Genomic DNA, 18,757 nt, shown 5'->3' on the forward strand with positions numbered 1-18,757 from the left:
TATAGAAAGTGAGAAAACATTTGAAAGAATGAGCTAAAAACGACAAGTACATATAATAATACAGAGGAATAAACATAACTTCTCTTTATTAACTTAACACTTTACAGAGTTCACAATGAACAATTACATTCCTTTCTCTCAAAGGCACAAAAGTAAAACCTAAGTTCTACATTCTATGCCTTCCTTCATCCACTGGGATGCTACTCTTCACGTCAAGGTGTTTAGGAGTATAAGAACCCAATTTTCATCCTTCTCCTTGATCGTCCAACAACCTATCTCAAGGACAACCTTTAGAGCTCTCCATGTCTGGTTCAATTCTATCACTCGTCGTCTTCAACCTCATAAAATTGTGATGCAGCATGCGACCTCTTTTTCACGCAGCCTCTTTTTCAAAACCGAGCTATAGCTCTTAGTGTTAAAGAGTAAAATTCTTACCTACTGACTCCTTAAACACAATATGGAAAGACATGACTTGCTCGACGCACAAGTTTACTTAACAATCCATCTTACCCTTATTTACTTGACTTTCTCGACTGACATCCTTTCTTTACTTAGCTTTAACACCTGACAACATAGGGAGGGGAAACTTAAAATGTAAGTCGAAGATTTAGTGAATGATGAGTTTAGATAATACCTTTTTAGAGAATATATATATATATATATATATATATATATATATATATATATATCATCGCATCAATTCATAATCACAACAAACGCAATAAATTCCACATGTTTTATTCATCAGAACATTCATCGCTTGTCACCAAGACCTAGGATTCTCTTATCCTCATCTCATCACCTAAATCTGGAATTCACATTCACCAGCGTCTCGCAATATACTTCTAATTTCTACAAGCGTCTCGCAATAATCATTCTCAGTTCACATCTTGGATTCACTTTCACCAATATCTCATCGCCTGGACCTAGGATTCATTTCCACTAGCATCTCACGATAAACCTCAGATTCACTTTCACAAGCGTCTCACAATACTCAATCTCACCTAGATCTGGGAATCACTTCCACCAAAATCTAGCTATCAAGAACACATTCCTCTCTTAGACCTGAGATTTACTTCACTAGTGTTTACCCGTCCAAACTAGAGATTCATTTCACAAGCGTCTTGCATTAAACCTGGGATTTCCAACAGTGTTTAGCCATTAAGAACACCACTCATACTCGCTCAGACCTGAAATTCACTTTCACCAGCATTTACCTACCTAGACCTAGGATTCTCTTCCACCAGCATATTGAGTTAACCCTGAGATTTTCACCAGCGTCTCACGATAGATTATACCACACCACATCATACAATCATTACAATCCACAACAAGTAATAGCTTAGAAGCTTTTCATACAACACAACATAGCACATTAGTAATAGTTGTAAGCAATCAACAACATATAGATTTTAAGAATTTCAATCATTCGTAAAACATTTCTTTCATTGATAAAAGATCATTCACTTGTTTATAAAGATCACTCACAGAAATACTTAACCTCAACTCTTTCTTCTTTTTTCCTTTTCAGCACTCAATACCTTCTCTTAACAATTTATTAGAGTATCTAGCATCTTATGTCTTTTTCTTCTGGTTTTTGATTCTATTTATAGTGGCCTTTCACACCAATGGGTCATTTTCACACTTAACATATGTCATTTTATCGCTTTGTCGCACTATGCAGCCAACTCAAGCTCCACATACAAGTCAACTGTCGCTTCGCGATTAGACATTTTCCTTGAAATTCTAACCTTATCACCTTAGAATGCTCAATTTCTTATCGTCTGACTCTCTTCTTGGGAAACGACGGACATTTACTTTCTCCAAAGGATCTTCTAGTCCTTTCAACAGAACACCTTCTTCACTGCAACGTACTTACACGTAGGTACTTCTTCTCACATCATCCCAACGATTAGTTTAAATGCATGCTTCTTATTCGCTAGTCAATCTCATTGTGTCACTTACTCTAACACGATAGCACTTAAACTCAAATACTTCTCTTCCCATCACTTTTTTTCCCATTGCATTCTTCTCCGTTGAATGCCTCTGATCTACCTTTAGCCAAAAATAACTTCTCAACGGGACTCCTCTTCAATAGGACTCCCTTTCTCTGGATCAGGGCCTCATAAAAATGTGTTTCACTTTTTAGTCCAAAAGTTGATAAAGATCAACTTGTTTACAAAAATGTCAAATCGCTTTATTGATTACAAATTCATTAGTCATATTTACTTAACTATCATTAAATTAAAAATCTTTAATATTTAGGGTTTTTCAAAAATAGAACAAAGAACGAAAATATTTACACCGTATAGAACAATTTTGAAAAAGAAAAAGACCCGCAAGGTAAATAACAAAAATACCCATGATTAATTAGTCACACATGCGTGAGAAAAATGATTTTATACCTAGTTTAAATGATTTTGTACCCTTGTACCTAGTCTAAACGATCTTGTACCTTTATACCCAGTCTAAACGATCCTGTACCCTTGTACCTAGTCTAAACAATCTTATACCCAGTATAAACAATCTTGTACCAAATATAAACAATCTATTAGTGATAGTGGTCTATCTCTATCTATCTGGATTAGAGAACTGATAATTCAGATATTGGTATACGATTGTTTAGATCCTGTACCAATATCATTTATATCTTGTACCAATAAGAAAAAAGAAGACGAGAGATGAAGAAGGAAGAAATTTTGGAAGAGGAAATGAAGAAATCACAAACAAGAAGTGGAAATATGAAGAAGGAGAGTTAATAATATGAAGAATAGAAGGATAAGTTGCAAAGAAGAAGAAGAAGATTAAGAAAATCGTCCCGTAATAATCAAAATCCAAAGGGAAAACATGGAATTTGTGAAAAAGTAATTGGCTTCATGGGCTTTTCTTAAATTGTTATACATGTAATAAATTACCTGAATATTTTATCTTTAAATTAAAAACCTATTTTGTCTTTTCCAACATTTATGTATATAACTATTTGTATCAGGTGTATTAGACGTATCGAGAGTATATTAGATGTATCAACGTGTATCGAGTGGATCAGTTAAGTTGACTTGTTTTTTTGTCTTATCGTAGAAAAAAAATATGTGATAACTTGCAAATCCCTAAATTCAAATTGCCACAAACTAGGGGTGTTCAAAAAGTTGGTAACTCGGTCAATCTGGTTGGGTTAGAAAATTAGAGAAAAAAATACTTGAGTCGAATCCCGGATTATGCATAATATATATATACACACACACTAGTAAAAGTGGGAAATATAAGTAGGAGTATGGTTGAGAATGAAAATGTAAAAATAAGTAGCAGTTGGAGTGAAAAGTGAAAGGAGGAGACATGAAGATGGGGAATCGTAGGGTGTAAGGGTGAGGTGGCAAAGTTTGGGCTAAAAATCGAATTCGGATTCTGGAAGGCCCACCCACCAACAAGAATAAGACCCCTAATAAGGAAAACTTACATAAATGTAACAAAACACCAAACTATTTACGGTCCGTATAACAAAGTCCATAAAGTTAGTCATTTTTTAAATATTCCAAGTTTGCCCTTCCATCTTTCTTTTGCGATTCGTCTTCCTTCTGCTATTTTTTTCATCGTCTTCCTCCTACGACTTTGTCTTTCTTCTTTCCTATTTTTTTTTTCTGTAACTTTTTTTCCATCATCTTTCTTATTTTTCAATTCTTTATTTACGTCATTTAATCTTCCCATCGTTTTTCTTCTTCTCCTCTTCTTTTTCTTTTTCTCTTTTGCATCGTCTTTCTACTTTTTCTCTTCTTTTTTTCTCTGCAATTTCTTTCTATCGTCTTTCTTCTTTTCTTTTTTTTTTACGTCGTGTACCAAAAATAGTAAAATATAAAAGATCGTGTATAAAAAATCTTGAAAAAAATCATTTTGATTGGAGTAGCCAAATTTAAACTATCGTGTAAAAATATAAACAATCATGTAAAAAAAATAAAAGATCGTGTATCAAAAATCTTGAAAAAAAAATCATTTAGATTGGAGTAGCCAAATGTAAACAATCCTGTAAAAAAAATAAAAGATTGTGTATAAAGAATCTTAAAAAAAATCAATTAGATTGGAGTAGCCAAATGTAAACGATCGTTTAAAAAACAAGTAAACGATCGTGTAAAAAAAAATAAAAGATCGTGTATAAAGAATCTTGAAAAAAAATCATTTGGATTGGAGTAGCCAAATGTAAACGATCATGTAAACCAAGTAAACGATCGTGTAAAGAAATCTAAACGATCGTGTACCAAAAGAATTTAAAACATTGTGTACCAAATTTTGAAAAAAAACATTTAAATTTGGGTCCCCAAATCTAAACGATCAAATCTAAACGATTGTATAACCAAATTTAAACGGAACTAAATTAAACGATCACGTAACAAAATTAAACGATGGAATTGAAAAGATATATTGTAGCCATATCTAAACGATCGCGTATGAATTGTAACCATATCTAAACGATCACGTATGAATTGTAACCATATCTAAACGATCACGTATGTATTGAACCATATCTAAACGATCGCGTATAAATGTAGCCATATCTGAACGATCGCATATAAATTGTAGCCATATCTAAACGATCGTGTATCAAACAATAACCAAATCTAAACAATCGCAAATATATTACGTGCACGTTATTGACGGCGTGGTTGACGAGGCATTTTTAGTATTTTACACGATGAGCCTCTAGGCTTTTTTCGTTTTTGGAATTGTTCTATAGTGTAAATATTTTGTCGCTTTTTTATATTTTTGAAAAGACCCCTAATAATAATCTTTAAACTCTATTTTCTAAAAAACCTTTTTATTTTATTTTATTTTTGTCTCGAAGGGTAATTTTAGAAATGCAACTATCTCTCATAAACCTATTCAGGTATTTTTCTTTTTCTTTTCTTACAAATTAGTACTTCAGTATAGCAAAGTAAAGTACCGAAAGTTTTAGAATTTCATTCCTCTACTTGAATCATTAGTTTAACACAGTTTTAAACTTAGTTATGTTGTGTGTGTAAACTTATGATACATTAGCTATTTACTAGTTGGTAACACGTGGTATGTACGTTAATTTTTCATTTTATCTGACTAAATAAAAAAGAGAGTAATTTATTACACAAATAATATGAAGCTATACTTATTTACCTATAATTTTTGGAAATACATTTTTCAGCTTCATTCTTGAAAGACCTCTTATTCAAGACTTGTTATACACGTGTGTATAAATCAAATGAGCTAAAAGATATAAAAAATTTGATACTACGACTATGAAACAATCCATTCAATCAAAATTTAGATCGATGAGTAGATTGTTTTTATATGTATCAATTACATATGGAATGTTTAAATGGATTGAAATTTTGGACATCGACATTGACTTGATTATTATTTGAATATTTGTGCTATTTCTATACATTTTATGTATTTCTACCCTATTCAAGAAGTATAATTATTTAACAAATTTTTCAAAAATTATAATTAGTTATTGTTTTGAAATGAATAATTAAATTTAAATGAGAATTTTTTTCCTTCTATCCCTCAATTATAATATCCATAATATACTATAGTTGTAAGCACATCTTACATCTTTACATCAAAAGCATACTTAACTACAAAGCAATAATAAAAAATAGAAAAATCTAGTTCTTTGGCATCCTTATGCCACTTTGTTATTTTTTTGGAAATAACATTTCTTGACCATTCTCTCTTTAGTCTCCTACTTTTACATTCTTCATCTTTGAATCCTCATCAATTTCCCTGCATCTCTTTTATTGAGTCGATTGCTTGCTCCTAGACATCACAAAAATCTATAAATGAAGGAATGCACATAAACATATTTCTATACAAAAATAGGGAACAAAATAAAATTAAGAAGAAAAAGAATTAGAAGAGAATAAAAAGTATGATTTGATTTTTTCTTCACACCCTTAACTTTTTGTTATGACTTGTGAACATGAATAGAAAAGAAAAATAATAGGATATTTATACACAAATATTTAAAAAATGGAAAGAATATGAAAGGTTGAAAGAGACAAAATAATTAGTATGAGAGAAGGAAATATGAATAGGTGGGGGATAGAGAGATGTGAATGAAAAACATTTACCTTCTAACTTTTCACATTCTACGTACTTTAATTACTTTAATTTCACTAAACTTAAGTACAATTAATTGAGTTCCATACTTAATTATATTACAAAAAAAATAAAATTAAAAATAAATTTACCATAAAACGAAAAAGTGATTTGGAACACAGAACTAAACTTAAAAGGGTATAATGGAGAGAAAAAAATTTCTCCACATTGAGGCATTTATATATATATATATATATATATATATATATATATATATATATATATATATATATATATATATATATATATATATATATATATACACACGTACATATACATACATGTGTCATTTACTTTTAGTGTCATCGGCTTCAAAACTAAATGATCCTGTTGCCCGGGTAAATGATCGTGTTGACTAGGTAAGTGATCATTTAGATCATATCCACACGATCGTGAGTTCTTTTTAAACGACGAAAAACGGGCTTCAAATCTAAATGATCGCACTGATCATGTGTCACACCCCTCCCAAATCACCTTCTCTCAACCCGAGAGACGGCGTAAAGTCAATCGATATTGCTCCCTTCAAGAACGACATCAGCTGACCCTTAAACTTTAATATTTAAACAATAAACAAGCGGAAGCTAAAACACATAAATTTTAAATACAACTGGAGAGACCTTTCTTATTAAACAAACTTCGTGTAATTTTTTATACAAACATAACTTCACCTTATTTACATTGAACATAACCTAAAACCAACCCTTCTAAACCTAAATCTGATATCATAAAAGACCAATTAAGAATGGGTTCAAAACAACAAGACACATACGGTATTGAAACAAAATCCTTCAGTAGACAGATAGTAGCGATTTAGGGAGAGGACACGATCTTTATCTAGAAAGTGGGAAAATATTTTGAAGAGTGTGAACTAGGCAGACCCAATGAGTGATAGCTTTTCTAAACAACTTTTCATAAATCATTTTAAACAATAATTCATAAATCTTTTTAAACAATAATCACATCAATACTTTAACTTGATAAAACATTTAGGAAACAGTAACTTAAATCCTTGTTTTTTCCTACTCGAATCCCTAGTATCTACTCTTGGGAGGTGGTAGAGATTACTCGATACCAACTTCAAACCTTAGAGGTGGGCAACCCAATCCCTGTTCCTAGGAGATAGGCATCCTTAGCTCCAATCCTGGAGATAAGTGTCCTTACCTCAAATCCTTGGTGTCCCTTATTCTACCCCGTTAAAATCTGTTTGAGACATCTTGGTTTCAAGAAAAACATTTACAAAATCATATACTTCAAACTTCTTTACAAATCCTTTTTCATAAAGTAACATTTAAACTCATAGTAAGCCTTGAACATTTCTCAATAAGCACCTTGAACATTTCTCAATAAGCAATTATGTTTGAATAAATACCTGAATGAAATCACATGCTTGGAAATCATTCGTAAAACAACTCAAACATTTAACTTGAATCATACATAAAAAATAGCTTAAGAACATGCTTTGAAATCACTTTAATAAATTTATTTTTCACTCGCAAATAGATCCTTAGTCTATAAATTTGCCCAAAATAATGGTAAAATAATCCATTTAATTTTCCTTGACCATGAAATACCAAAAATTTGCTTAACACTTCCAAAAATCACCAAAATGGCACAAAAATGTCCCATGACACAGTCTGGTACGCAACAAAGGTGAAGGAAAACTAAGCATTACCAGGAAATTAAGCAACAAACGACCTTTGATGCAAGATAACTTGATTAACATGTTTGTGATTAGGACACGCTCCTCTCGGAGTCATTAAATGTCACACATGGTCACCTTTTAGGATCCCAAATGACCAAGCTGCCTTAAGTAAGTTAAATCTAGAATGTTTTACTTATAAGACTTATAGAGCTTCCTGTTTAAGGGGTGACAACCTCTCGACGCCTAATACTCACACTTGTTCTCCTTTTGAAATACAAATTATGGAAGTTATCTCGCTAAGGTGGAGTTTGTTCAAACTCCTTCTTAAGCGTGTTTGCTATATCCTTGTTACTTGCACTCTCAAGTAGTTGGCGATATGCTCTGGCCAAGTGATGAACATATAGTCCAACTAACTCGATAAGAGATATAAGCTAACTTTCTTATCAAGAATTTATCATAAGACTTAAACTACAAATAACACAGATATGGGTGAATAGTAAAGAGATGAATGGATTGAGGAGGTACATACATACATTATATTAGAGAATATAGGCTTTCGACCACTGTACAATATAAATAAATACAATGTAAAGAAATACATAAGTGGAAAGAATAGGGATGCCATCACAAGTTTGGGGGAAGATGGGAATGAGATCTTCTTCACTCAGCCTAAGCTCTAACTCATAGAATGACTGGAAAAAAGGAAGAAAGACTTTACAGATAGTTGAAAGACTACTCTTTCCCACCATTCTCTAGGGTTAAGGCCCTTGTAGGCACAAACTTAGGTCCATTCAGATCCTCTTTTCTTGCTGGTGATGGAGTCCTTTATAGAGGCATATTTAGGCAAAAAAAATTAATCTTTTAAGCATGTCAATATCGAAAGCTGCCTTTATGCTAAGTCACATCAACTTCATCTACCACCTTGGTCTTTTAGCGAACCTCTTTTTGCCTACTAATATGGACTTCTCACCTAATCTTCTCGTGAGCTCCTGCGATTCACCAGCTTCATCTTTTGTTCATAATCATGCGTTTAGACAGTTAACAGGGTGAAATAGGCATGAAAGCTTATGTAAAGTGTATTTCTAAATATTTATGAATTTAGAACATAAGCTACGCATTTTGACACATTTCTTCTGCATTTTGGTCACATTATTCTACATAAAAGACTACAATAACTTGTATTTTTTACAAGCTATCACCAGCCTGGTTACATGCTAACCTCACGCACAAGCATATCGTGCATCAAACCTGACCGCTTGCCTGGCGTCTCGCGTGTTCCCCTTGCGCGCAGGGCTTGCCACAAGCCTCCTTGGCCACCTACGCCTTGCGCGTTACTTGCCTTGTGGGCAAGCTGTGCATCCAGCATCAGCCTAAACACGTCACTAACCTCTCTCACGTTAACATGCACTCCCATCTCACCTAGCATAGCTGGTCACTCGGCCAATCTCCTAGAACCTTAATCCCACTTTGGAAAATCATAACTACAAATCTATAACTCTTTTGTGGAAACTTTCCTCTACAAAGTTGCTTAGAAATGTCTTAAATTTCTTACCTTAAAATTTCAGCTCCTAATTGCAACTCCAAACTCTAAGAGAAGCACTCTGTAGCCTTCTGGAAGTGCACCTTGTTCAGATTTCTCTAAAAACTTATCTTTCTTCCTTTCTTCTACTCGAACTCAAACCTCCTTTGCTCAAATTCATCCAGCAGCCAATCTAGAAACTAGACTCAATTTTTGAATTTTTTATAGTAATTTCAGCCAAAACACACGAGGTAATTGGGAGAAATATTGTTGTTAAGTTACCTATTTATACTAAGCCCTGCATGGACCTTTATTAACACCACTTACGTGCCAAAATTTAACTTAAACATGTAGAGGACACCTGTAAAGGACTCACCGACTCCACCTCTTCATCATCACGCCTATCCAAAATGCCTAGGTGTCCAACATCAAGACAAATGCCTAGTGTTAAACACCTTGCTAACCTCCAAGCATGGTCGGAAGCACTCCTTCTTCCTCGCTTGCAAGGTTCCACCAAACACCATGCTACTTGGCCATCTTGCCTAGCCTCTTAACGCCTAAATAACCTCTAAGTGTCAAGCTCTTCTTGACTAGAAAAGTTGACTGCCCATGACACTCATCTGAAGGTTATTCTCGCCTAATGTCCCTCCAATAAGTCTTGGCCACCTCCACCTAGTTTAAGTCCAAACGCCTTATATCTTCTTTAGAGGTTATTTTCCTTCCTTAGTCGTTCCACACATAGACAAATAACCTCTAAACATTTTGTCTTTAGACCTTTGACACTTGGCTAAATTTCCTCTTTTTTCAATAATCATAACATACCTTTAATGACACTTTTGAGTTCCTTTCTAACCTTAACCCCATTCAACTCTTATTCTTCCAAACTCTTCAAAAGACTTAAGTTTTCCAAAGATCCAGGGTTTACACCTTGCTAAGCGACCGTATTAACTAGATAAGCGAATGTTTAGATCATATCCACATGATTGTGTAGTTCTTTTAAAATGATGGAAAAAATGCTTCAAATCTAAACAATTGTGTTGACTAGGTAAGCAATTGTTTAGATCATATCCACACAATCGTGTAGTTCTTTTAAAACGATAGGATAAGGGCTCCAAATTTAAAAGATCATGCTAAACGATCGTATTGACTTGGTAAACGATTGTTTTGATCATGCAAACCTGCCAACCCAACTCAACCCGACTCGAATTTTTTGGGTTGGGTTGGGTTGAGTTGACCCTTACACATTAGACCGATAGGGTTCAATTTTTGTCAATCCGATTACTTCGGTTGGTTTATGATTTTCCTCCAACCCGAACAATCCAGCTTAATGTACACGCCTACCACCAACTGCAATTTCCGTTAATTAATTAAAAGCTTTTAGCTATCATGACCAAATCAACCTTTATATTTCAATTCAAAGAAATATAAAGAAATTTGAAGAGTTGACTTATTTCTTTATTTACATAATTTTTTATTTTTTACTTTACAAATTGATATTTATAAATTTTTATTTGCATTATTTAATTCAAAATTTTCTTAGTTGCGTTCTCTTGAGTCAAAATTTTGTTTTTTCCTCATTTGTCCAATCAGTTGCAAAGTTTCCTTTTTAACAAAATTTTTATTTTGATTTAAATTCAAAATCTTCGTTAACTTGCAGACATTACAGATTATGTTCTTTTATTTTGTAAACATACATTGTTATTTCAAATATATTTAGAAGTACAAATTCAATAGTATGATTTAGTGTATACCCGATATTTAATTTCACTTTCATTTCTATTAAGATGTGGTAATCAAAGAACACCTTGTATGAAAAAGTAAAGTAAACTCACAACAGAGCCTACACTTGCAACAAATAATAGTAATAATGCGAGCTGAATGCAAAGATCCTAAAAATATCGTATATCTTGGTATTAATATAAGTGTCAACAACACAACAGTCTATCCACCAAAACCAAAAAAAAAAATGCAGCAAACGCATCATTCTTTCGTTAGTAGAAGAAAAAGAAAAAGGAAATGTTTGTTTAGTAGTTCTTTTCTTTTTCACTTTAGCATAAAGAAATTCTCACCCTGAGGAGGGTAAATATATAATGCTTCATGTGCGGTTTCCTCCTGGGTCCAAAGGTCTTCCATAACACATCACTAATGATTCACTCCAGTAGCTCACCTTCATTTGCTTATATTCAAATAAGTTCCCAGTTAAAGCATACATCCCCTCATTGAGTCATTATCATATTATACACATTCAATATGATAAACACTCTCCTTCACCTGAAGCACTGTACCATAGCCTGCAAGAAGCGGACTTTTTTTTTTTTTTTTTTTTTTTTTTTTGCTTGTGTGATAAAAGTTATAAGAAGAAAACTTGCGATGAAAGATCATAAATGCAAGTAAAGACTATAATTAGGATGAAGGTATCTGCAAGAAGTAGATTTCAAAGTCAACATGTTAGTCCATCTGACTCTCATGGGAATTTAAGAGTCGGTGAAATATGTGAAGAAGTTACTTTTTAAACTGATATTAACAAGTTGTTTAGAATTCGCATGCATTTAATTTACTGGTCATTTAGCATTATTAAAACTGAAAAGTGAAATGTCTCGGCTATGATACAGTCATGACAACAATACCTCTAAATTGTATAATCAAATGGTCGTCCAAACACCCAGACATTGACTAATTTGGATTCACAAAGCGGTATATATTTATTTTCTTTTTCTCTGAATAATTAGATGGATTACAAACAAGTAGAGAACAACCTAATCCCATATTCAAGAAAAGAAACAAAAAGATGGTGCAAAAAGTAGCATGTTTCAGTTTTCCTTGCTTTGATCAAAGAGACATACTTAAATAACAATAGCCAATGATGCTGCAGAAAATTTCCATTCCACCAACTCTTTTCTTCAAAAACCAAAGGTAGGTTTGGTATGAATTTCACAGTAGTAAAAAACCTATGTAACGAATTTAAACCATTTTTCAAATATTGAATGCTGAACCAATCACTCAAGTGCGTCTGTCTGTTTCGGAGAATTACAAGATCAGTAAGAATGTAAATGCAGTGGACATAGAAGAAGCATCAATATGCATTTTCAAAGATTTCAAGAGCAAATTCAGATTGAAATCTTTCACATTATCTCAGTGAAGGTGTATTATTTTCATTCTTTATGAAATGTACAATTAGTGAGTATTTATAGAAACTCCCCACTTTAACAAATACAGAATAATAAAACAGATTAACAAACAGAACAGCCAATATCTTATAACAAGGATCACAAAGAAGCAAGAAGCCCGAAAGAAAATCCCAACAGAATTCAAGGAACATGCATCAACATTTGCAGCTCATAAACCCCAACATTCAGAAAAGCACCAACAATTGAAAGAGTAAAGGGAAAAAGTTATGGGTGGGGGGTTGGTTCTCATTACCGCACTTATTATCTCTCGGCAGCAATGGAGAACCCAAAAGCTACTAAACACAAAACCACCACTAGAAAATGTATCAGAGTCGATCATTTGCCTTCCATTTCCTACATGAAACAGTAAAAGGAAAAAATCAAAACCTCCTCCCCCAATGAGTATACGTGAGAGGTGCAATTTCAGACTATACAACTTCAAGGCACTCCTCTACCTTTGATACCTTTGATGGACAACAAATATTAGCAAGCACAACTACTGCCAATCGAAAATAGATTCACACCAAATGTATCTCAATCAATGGACAATAAATGCAATCAATTATAACGAATAGTTTGGTACTTTACAAACCATTCTAATAAAATCTTGAACCTGTAAGATCAGATTTGTTTAATTCATATACTTCAGATATTATAATAAGCCACAAATTATTAAGTTTATATCTCATAGATCTCTTATGTATCATGTACAATCACTATAAAATTCAACATAGAGACGATCTCATAAACTTATTTACTTCTTCCTAATTGCATTCTCGTATAAAAGGCATCAACCCTTTAAGACCACCAAGAGCTAACTAACACTTAAAACTACCACGGTTTCTAAACAACTTCAACCAAAAATATTATGAAAAAAATTGCAAAATGGGGACTTACATTCCCATTACTCATTGAGTCCCTTGACCCAGACGGGTACAGAGTAAATCAAGATGCCAAATCCAAAGGAAATAGCCATCGTGAGGGTCGCATACACGTACGCTGTCCATGGCTCCTCACTAAGTCTCATTGCATTGAACTCCGCAGCAAAAGTTGACACTGTACTCAAACAACCCAATAGTCCTAGCTGCAGCCCACTTGCCACCATCTCCACCCTCTCCATTTGCACCGCTTTCTTCACTGTCGCCAGAGCCGCCATCACACAAGCTGCTGAAACATTTGCTATCAGAGTCCCAAACGGCACCCATTTCCACCGCCCCACTCCACGCCCATTCAACCTGGCCAAGAACCACCGTACCCACACTCCCACTGGCCCCACCAGACAACCCACCCACAACTCCGCCCCCTTGCCCCTGCTGAAATCTTTATCTAGCAGACTCCCACTCACGCTCCATAGTAGAATTAGTATGAGGAAAAACACCACCATTGCTACTATATGGCGCTTGTAACTGTCCACTTTGCAGCACCAGCTGTAGCTTATTTTTTGTCTTCTCAGAATCCGTCGAAAGCCCTTTGCTGTCTCTATTCCAAAGATTATGGAGTAGGCCACAAGAAACAAGCCTGCAAGCAAAGATTGTGTTCTAGTGGTTCTGCCCAGTATGATAGATATAATGTAGTTCTGGACTTATGATGTCTTGAATTGTGGATTACCTATGAGGAAACCAAGGATTGCAAAGAGCCAATGGCCATCGACACTGAGATCCAACATTTTCTGATTCCATCCACTGAATGTTGTTAGGCTCCCCAAGTAACCGGTTGTTAGTCCAATGGCTAGATAATCTGAAATCTCGGATATGTCTCCTTTGAATACCACACCCCACCATCCCATCAAGAACGATCCCACCTATCAGTTTAATAGTATGACACTAACCATGTGAGTTTGTGATGACTTTTATAAAGCACAACTTTGACCATGTGCGTTTGTGTTGATTTTTATAAAGTACGGCTTTTTAATCACTTAACCCATTATGTGTATGAAATTTTTGAAAAGTGTTTTATGGACTAACACTTACCACCTTTCTAGAAGCTATCACAAACTCACCCTTACTATTACAAAAATTCAAGAAGTTCTCACGCTTCAATACAAAAGGCCAATTATAGAGCTGACCAAGCCTTCCCTTTTACTCTAACAAAATGCGAAGCATATTGAATAATAAGCTTCAATTTCACTCTTTTAAAAATGAACGAATTTGATACTCCACAGTAACAAATGAGTGCATAAGAGAAGAATTAATAGAGCAAAACCATATTGGAAGGAAGATCAGGATACAGAATCGTATCGTTGCTAGTCACATTTGCATTTTCTGGACCGAACAACTTTTGTAGTCCATACCTAGTCAAGACCTGCATAACAACATAAAATAGTTTGAATGGAGGCTGCAAACGAGGAAGGTCTATAAAAAGAAAGGCTCCGACAGTCTCAATCTTCATGTAACTTTTGAAAAGTTCAATCTAACTCCAACAACCTTTTACACCAAAAGCTTTTGTCACTCATCAATGAACTTAAAGTAAACAGCAGACATCTGAGTTGTAAATGACAGGCGGGGATGTTTTTCTAAGAATGAATTAAAACTTATCACTATGAACTCTTCTAATTACAGAATTTTCTTTGAGTTACCCCAAGAATTCCAAAAACAGCAAGATGAACAAGGCAGGTTACATACTCCAACAGCTTTGACAGCTTCCTGTTGTTTTCCTGTTTGTGAAACCAAACAAAATGCAAAAATCATCCAAGAAACGATACATTCAATTTATCCATCGTGGAAAAGATGTCAAAATAAAACCCACTTGCTTTGTGTCTTCAGAATGAACAATGGGACGACAAGTTGGAAGAGAGGACACATTTTGCTCTCCCGAAGACGGCACAGAAGAAACAGTAGTATCATCAACTGTTGCAGACTCACAGCCTCTAAATCCATGGGATTGCAAAAAGATATTCTCTGGCATGGGTGCAATTGCACCATTCTCTAAAGCACGATCAAGAGACAAGCTAAAGCGCTCACTATCACTTATTCTGTTGCTGCAAAGAGCACGGTCCCCTATGTCTCCTGCCTCTGAAACACTCTCGGTTTCAGCATCATGACCAGTTTGAGGAGGTTGATAGCCGGAACCAGAAGAGTTAAATGAGTTTCTTCTAAATGAAGGGCCTAAACTTCTTGCTCGATTAAGTGGAATTACTTGCCTGGCTTCCGGGTTGCTACTCCCATAATCCATGGCCCCCTTTTGGAATAGATCACCAAAAGTTATCTGCAAATCAGATCTACAAAGATTAAAACAAAACAAAACAAAACAAAAGAACAGAGTAATTAAATGGTGATAAAGCTGTCAGTTTTTCAATTGTTTTTTACACTCATGCACAACATCAATATCAAGTTAGATAGAACTGCATAAACTATAAATATTTGTTTTACACTCACACACAACATCAATATCAAGTCAAATACATAAACAAGATAAAATTCACCACACACAATTAGCTAGCCAAATCAATTACATAGGTGTCAAAGTGAAACCACAAAACTGGACTAAAAAAAACCATAAACAAATATAATTTTGTCCATGATTTAAATTAGTATATTATATCACGTAACAAGAGCATTCATGGTGATATTTGGCCATATTTGTAAAAGCTTAGATTATAATGTAGCTAAACTTTGTCGAAGTTCTCTTCGTCTGATAGCTCATGTTCTCTTAAATCCCAATCATAAAAGTTCAAAAGAACAGAATATGATTGCAAAGAAATAGAAATAAAAAGAACAGAAAACAATGATCGTGCATTATCAAAGGTTTGCTTGCTAAACCAAACATGCTAAAAAGTTAAAAACCATGGGTAATATGACCAAAGGAAGTACATTCTTGTTACAATGACAAAAATTTCTAAAGGCTTTTTATCAACAAATTCCGGAACCTCCCAGTACTCTTAAAGAGTTCTATGAATTAGGCATCAATTTCAAAGTATTTGTCCTGCATTAACTTTAATAAACTTTGACAACTTTTTCTACCCTGAATTTAACTACCCGAGCTCACCGACAAGTATTGAAGACCAGACCAATATGCAGTACTGAAATTGAACAGACCAAAAGAACAGATTCTGAATCATCTAAAACAACCAAGAAAAAGAAAAAGAGTAAAAAGAAGAAGAACTTACCCACAAAGAAAGATCACCTTATAGGAGGGTCAAAACAGTTCATGCATAGTACCCACCTCTATCATCATTAGGAGCTTCGAAATCTCCAGAAAATACTGTGAAAGATTTCAATTTCCTCAAAACCAATAACCCACTTCGATAATGTGATAACACATATTTAATTCATAATTTATCTTATTAATTATAACTTAAATGAAACGCAGAGAATGATCTAGAGCGGGGGACGCTGAAACTAAGCGGTGGACGACGGATTAGACGGCAGACGACGGATCTTTGTGGGGGGCGTGAGATTTTGTGAGGGGCGAGATATCGGGGGCAGGGGGCTCGTAAAGAGAGAAATGAAGAAGAAAATTACGGATTTTGAACTTTTTCATTTAGATGGGGAGTGGAACTCAGAAGAGGGAAAATAAATTTAGTTTTAATTCGTAAATTTAATTTTCATAACCATAACAAGTCAGAACGTATAATAAAATAAAAAATTATATGAGATTTTCATAAATTTCGGATTTGACTTTAAATAATGCATATAGTTTTTTACTTTTTTTTTTCTTTTCTTTTTATTCTATCTCCTCTCTATGTTATTAATTTCTTTATATTACTTCTTCAATTTACAATACTATGATTATTTATGTAAATATTTAAAAATTTGTTCATTTTCTCCTTCGGGATTTCTTCTTTCTTTATTTTTTCTTTATTTTTCTTGATACCAGATTTAAATGATATTGGTACAAGATCTAAACGATTGTTTACCAATACCTAAACAATAAGTTGTCTATCCTAGATAGACGAAGATAAACTACTATTGTAACGCCCCAAATTTTTCGAGGTAATTTTTATCATTTTGTGTGAATTTTCGAAAATTTAAAATTTTGGTGTAAATTCTCGGTTTCCTTCGATGAGGGAAGAAAAAGAAATTTAGGGATATGAATTTCTTTGAATTTAATATTTTGTAAATTAATATAATAATAATATAATATTAATTATATTTTTATTATTATTATTATTATTTAATATTATCATTATTATTATTATTTAATATTATCATTATTATTATTATTTAATATTATCATTATTATTATTATTATTATTTAATATTATTATTGTTATTATTATTTAATATATATATAATAATATTTTTTTAAAAAAACCCTAGAACGCGTGCGACGACCCCCCCGTCCGCTTCTTCTTCTTCTTCTTCTTCTTCCTCCGTTCTTCACCCGACGAATACCGCCGCCCGTCTTCATCTTTCCTCCTCCGTCGTGTCTCCGCCTTTGTCTCTGTCTCCGTCTCCGTCTCTGTCGTGGTCATCCGTCTCCGTCCGGCGCGTCCTCGTCTTCCATCCACAAACGGCCAGCCACGACGGTCCTCCAGATCAGCCATTCCGACCGTTCGCAAGCCCGCCGTCTCCGACGCTCCCTCTGTTCCTTTCATGCATCCGAGCAGGCCGTCGACTCCTCATCCTCGACCATCGACCGGCCGCATACGCCCAGTCGTCGTCGACGTTGGTTTTTCGTCTGCCCCTCTCAAACCGGTTCGCGCTGCAAACCCGACCCGAGCCACCCTTTCTTTCAAGGACCGAGTCAAGCTAGCCGAGCCACCATCCGTACCCGAGCCGAAAACCAAGCCAAGCCGCGAGCTAAGCCGAGCCGAGCCGAGTTGAGTCGAGGATCGAGCCGAGTCGCGAGCCGCGAGCTAAGCCGACCCAAGCCGAGGATCGAGCCGAGCCGCGAACTGACCAACCCAAGCCGCAAGCCGAGCCGAGCCGATCACCTCCAAGCCAAGCCGAGCTCCCTGTTCACCGAGCCACCTAAGCCTTCCTTCCTTCACTTCGGGTCACGGTGAGTCTTCGGTAAGGATTATTTTTGATGAATTTCCTAATGATGCTATAACCGATACGAGTTTAGATGTTGGAATAAGACATGGTCCTACCTTCCGTTCCTTGAAGGTATTAAGGAGTTGACGTTCAAGTTCTCGGGTTCCGCAACAGGCTTAATTGGAGATAGCTCTCATTTTCTCGGGTAAGTCAACGGATGTTGCTTAGGACCATTTAAAAATGACTTTTACAAGTATCATCGTTTAAAACCCTTGTGATTTCGTTTAGGTGGATTCGTTAAGCGTGGACTCGATCGAGGGGCATAACCAAGTATCAGGTAAGGGATTTCCTACTACTGGACCTCGGATCGAGGCTGGAAACGTCGTAA

At 34.8% G+C, this 18,757-nt stretch overlaps 1 protein-coding gene across 2 annotated transcripts; it reads right to left on the minus strand.

Annotated features, from left to right (window-relative positions):
• Positions 1–12,363: 12,363 nt before the first annotated feature.
• Positions 12,364–16,949, minus strand: LOC103503389 (fluoride export protein 1). Of its 2 annotated transcripts, none has more exons than XM_008467568.3 (7): positions 16,557–16,949; positions 15,197–15,668; positions 15,027–15,104; positions 14,654–14,752; positions 14,060–14,252; positions 13,349–13,969; positions 12,364–12,805 (listed from the first exon to the last, which is right to left on the minus strand). In XM_008467568.3, the coding sequence occupies exons 2-6, from the start codon at positions 15,620–15,622 to the stop codon at positions 13,356–13,358; spliced, it is 1,410 nt and encodes a 469-aa protein (XP_008465790.2). In that variant the 5' UTR covers positions 15,623–15,668; positions 16,557–16,949; the 3' UTR covers positions 12,364–12,805; positions 13,349–13,355. The 2 variants fall into 2 exon arrangements, with proteins under 2 accessions (XP_008465790.2, XP_008465789.2); XM_008467567.3 differs by having other exon boundaries at positions 15,197–15,655; positions 16,557–16,948.
• Positions 16,950–18,757: the final 1,808 nt, after the last annotated feature.

Source organism: Cucumis melo, chromosome 9 (genome assembly GCF_025177605.1).
Source record: "Cucumis melo cultivar AY chromosome 9, USDA_Cmelo_AY_1.0, whole genome shotgun sequence".
Classification (NCBI taxonomy): domain Eukaryota; kingdom Viridiplantae; phylum Streptophyta; class Magnoliopsida; order Cucurbitales; family Cucurbitaceae; genus Cucumis; species Cucumis melo.

Excerpts from the sequence above, each read along its gene's own strand:
- LOC103503389 (XM_008467568.3), bottom strand. The coding sequence starts at position 15,622 with ATGGATTATGGGAGTAGCAACCCGGAAGCCAGGCAAGTAATTCCACTT. Across the intron at positions 15,105-15,196 it reads ATTCTGAAGACACAAAGCAA|GAAAACAACAGGAAGCTGTC; the intron begins GTGGGTTTTATT and ends TTTCACAAACAG. Across the intron at positions 13,970-14,059 it reads AATCCTTGGTTTCCTCATAG|GCTTGTTTCTTGTGGCCTAC; the intron begins GTAATCCACAAT and ends CTTTGCTTGCAG.